The sequence below is a fragment of the Cryptosporidium ryanae genome (assembly GCF_009792415.1).
Source record: "Cryptosporidium ryanae isolate 45019 chromosome Unknown contig_124, whole genome shotgun sequence".
Lineage (NCBI taxonomy): Eukaryota > Apicomplexa > Conoidasida > Eucoccidiorida > Cryptosporidiidae > Cryptosporidium > Cryptosporidium ryanae.
Window position 1 is genome coordinate 1,150 of NW_027125489.1, and position 3,289 is coordinate 4,438.

The 3,289-nt window shown below is 32.3% G+C and overlaps 2 protein-coding genes across 2 annotated transcripts; one reads left to right on the top strand and one right to left on the bottom strand.

Moving 5' to 3' along the window:
- Positions 1-77: 77 nt before the first annotated feature.
- FG386_000265 (vacuolar ATP synthase subunit d) lies at positions 78-1,262 on the bottom strand (the record flags this gene model as incomplete). The annotated part of the gene is made up of 1 exon (XM_067339608.1): positions 78-1,262. The coding sequence occupies one exon, from the start codon at positions 1,260-1,262 to the stop codon at positions 78-80; it is 1,185 nt and encodes a 394-aa protein (XP_067199077.1).
- An 889-nt stretch (positions 1,263-2,151) lies between these two features.
- Positions 2,152-2,679, top strand: FG386_000266 (uncharacterized protein; the record flags this gene model as incomplete). Its single annotated transcript, XM_067339609.1, has 1 exon — positions 2,152-2,679. The coding sequence occupies one exon, from the start codon at positions 2,152-2,154 to the stop codon at positions 2,677-2,679; it is 528 nt and encodes a 175-aa protein (XP_067199078.1).
- Positions 2,680-3,289: the final 610 nt, after the last annotated feature.

The window sequence follows — 3,289 nt, forward strand, 5'->3', positions numbered from 1 at the left end:
TTTAGTGTGGTAAAAATAATAATATAAGGAATTGTTAACATTCGTGGTTGATACTAAATTTATGTTTCGTTACTAATTTACCTTGAACGCGGTGCGAATATAGGTACAATAGCATCAACCTGGTCTTTTCTTTTCATAAGAATCATTTCAGCTATCCATGTTAAATTTCTAATCTCTTGTTCCTTGAGCCTTGCCCAAGCATAAAATACGCCATAATTCATTTGCTGATCGAAAACGAGCTCACACATTGAGACGATCTCTGCATAAAGCAAGTCTTCTAAACTTTTAAACTGTCTGTCAGCCAAACTCTTATGGACCCCCCTCTTCTCTTTTTGATCATTATCATTTGTATCGTCAGAAATGCCAAAATCGTTAGCTGTTTCATTAACATAAAATGCCTTGCACTCGTCGTAAAGTGCACTGTATTTAGGATAAGATTCGAGAGCGGCCCTCACCCTAGTGTCATTCCAGGCCTTCCTAATTTGCTCTGTACCTTCTGGGTACAAATAACCAAAATTAGGATATAATGTGGAGGCACTTGAAAAGTTAAAATTAAGGGAGTTAAGAGTAATAGCAAGAAGTCTAAAATCTGCCTCGCACTTAAGTACATGACTCATAACTTGAGCTGATGTAGGATTCAATGTTTGACAAAACCTGTAAAAGTCTTCCAACCAAGATTTTTTCAGTGAACTCCTCAATATCTCTAGATCCATCTCTCTTAATATTGAAGCAAAGTCGTCCTGCTCACCATTTGCCGAAAGGAATTCATCAAAATAAGGGCCTATTGGCGTTTCTATTAAAATAGATTTATACAACTCATCAAGTGAAGATGAAAGATCCAAGGTTACAAAAGCCTTTATTTCCGGAAAGTACCCTATTGGATCCAAGCGAGACAATAACTCTTCTGCCGGTTTCTTATTCATTGCACCTTGAATTAAACTCACCACATTGTCGATCATTTTTTCATATGTTATGTAATCCAGAAAACGACCCAACGGTTCATACGCCTGAGACTGCAACATTCTAAACTCTAATGCAAATTTTTCTCTACATTTCTGTGTTATTGCATTCACTGAAAGTGGTAACGGTTCGTCCTGCATAAATGTACCATAGTCAGTCTCTTCTAGAGCAGTTCTCATATCTTCCAATGTCTCCGCTTGTCCTATTAAGTGATATTCGTCCATTGTTACAAAACCTGATCTATATCCTCTCACCATAGCCTCGAGGTAACCATCCTTTAAATTAAATGTTAATAGCTCCATTTTTACCTATACTAGACAGCGAGAGAATTGATTACCACTAGTCCCGTATATATTCAAATCAACAGTAACACTTTACTAGAGACCTTTTATAATTGGACAAATATATATATTTCTTTGATTTCCACCGGTATTTATTTAACAACCCTCTGTGCGTTCGTCGTTTTATGCAATATATTGTTAATATCACAAAATGGAAGCTAACCTAAAAAAAGAAATACGTCCAACGGCAATAATAATAGTCGTATTTTCGTAAATTTTATTCGTTACTTTTTATTTTTTGTTATATTAACCTAACAAATAAATGTATATTCTTTTATTTTTATGTAAATATTTTACTCTATTTTTTCCCATCATTATTTTATCAAGCCACTATTAATTTTGAAATATCCCTTTATTTATTTTGGCAGAAACCCGCGCAACCGCGCAAAACGCGGCATTGTTAGCGGGTATGCTTTTCGTAATATGCGCCAGCTATTCTCTTCCATTACTTAGATTAACAAGAAACGAACTTGTGAATTTTTCTAATTAAGTCTGAAATAATGAATTTTAAACACAACTTGTATACTTTTATTTGTGTGTGATGTAAGAACTATGATAAATTTCTCTATTTATATGTCACTTGTTTTTGTTATGTTTCTCACTAGTAGTAAATATATTTGTACACAAACATAAATAGAAACAAAAATAGAATAAGATAATAATTAACTGATTGACTTTAAATTAAATTAATCTCATTATCAACTTATATACACTCATTTTATTCATCCAAGGAACATTTAATTTCTTATCTAGTGATGATTGTAGTTTTATGATGGCTTTTTGGCGGCAAATTAAGCACAAACAAATGGTTCAAACGTAGATGTAAATATAATACAATGCTGTAAATATTATGGAACATATAGGAATCAAAGCACCGAATGATTTTTCTCCTGGATCTGATGATGGGAATTCGGATGTGATTAGATTTAAGGTCAAAAAAAATACGCAAGTATTTTTTGATATTGCAATTGGTGGAACTCCAACAGGGAGAGTAGTATTTGAACTGTTTTCCGATATTGTCCCCATTACATCCGAAAACTTTAGAGCATTATGTACAGGAGAAAAAGGAATAAGCAAAAATGGAGTAAATCTACACTATAAGGGTTCCAGGTTTCACAGAATTATACCAGAATTCATGTGTCAAGGAGGTGATATTTCTTATTCAGAAATTGGATTTAGTGGAGGTGAATCAATATATGGCCCTTATTTTGACGATGAAAACTTTATTCTTAAACATAATTCTGCTGGTCTTTTGTCAATGGCAAATTCTGGACCAAATACTAATTCTTCTCAGTTCTTCATTACCACCATCCCATGTCCTTGGTTAGATGGAAGACATGTTGTATTTGGGAAGGTAAGTTTATTCTTTTTTTCCTAAAATGAGAGTATATAAGAGCACAATTTTATTTTTATATTGTTTGTCTTATATCTGATATAATGAATAAAAAAATGGTGAAATGTATTTAAATAATATTACAATAATAAATAAATGTTGTATACCCAGACGTGTTCCGAAAATAATTAACTGTTACACTAAATTTTCGGGTCTAAGATGGGTTATAATAATATAATTGTTCAAAGCTATTGTCTGGCACTAATATGTTTCTTTTAATAAGAGAAAATATGCCGTATTAGAGTCCTAATTCTTTGAAACAATGTTTATCGACTAATTAATGGTTGACAATAACCTTTTCATTTAATTCATAGTTCTATCTTTTCAAATTTGGTTCTTTATAATATTCTCTCGTTATATTCGTAAAAAAAATGGAAATTCAATAAACGAATTTCCATTTATATTTCCGATATTTAAGCAATTAACTCTTTCTTTTCAGATAGTTTCTGGAGCAGATGTAGTAGCCAGCATGGAGAGATTCGGGTCAAGTAATGGGAAGACAAGTGTATCTGTTGTAATAGCAGATTGTGGTGAACTGTGATTTATAACGAAATATGTCAAATTATTCAATCATCAGATAATGCTTTAGACTTTA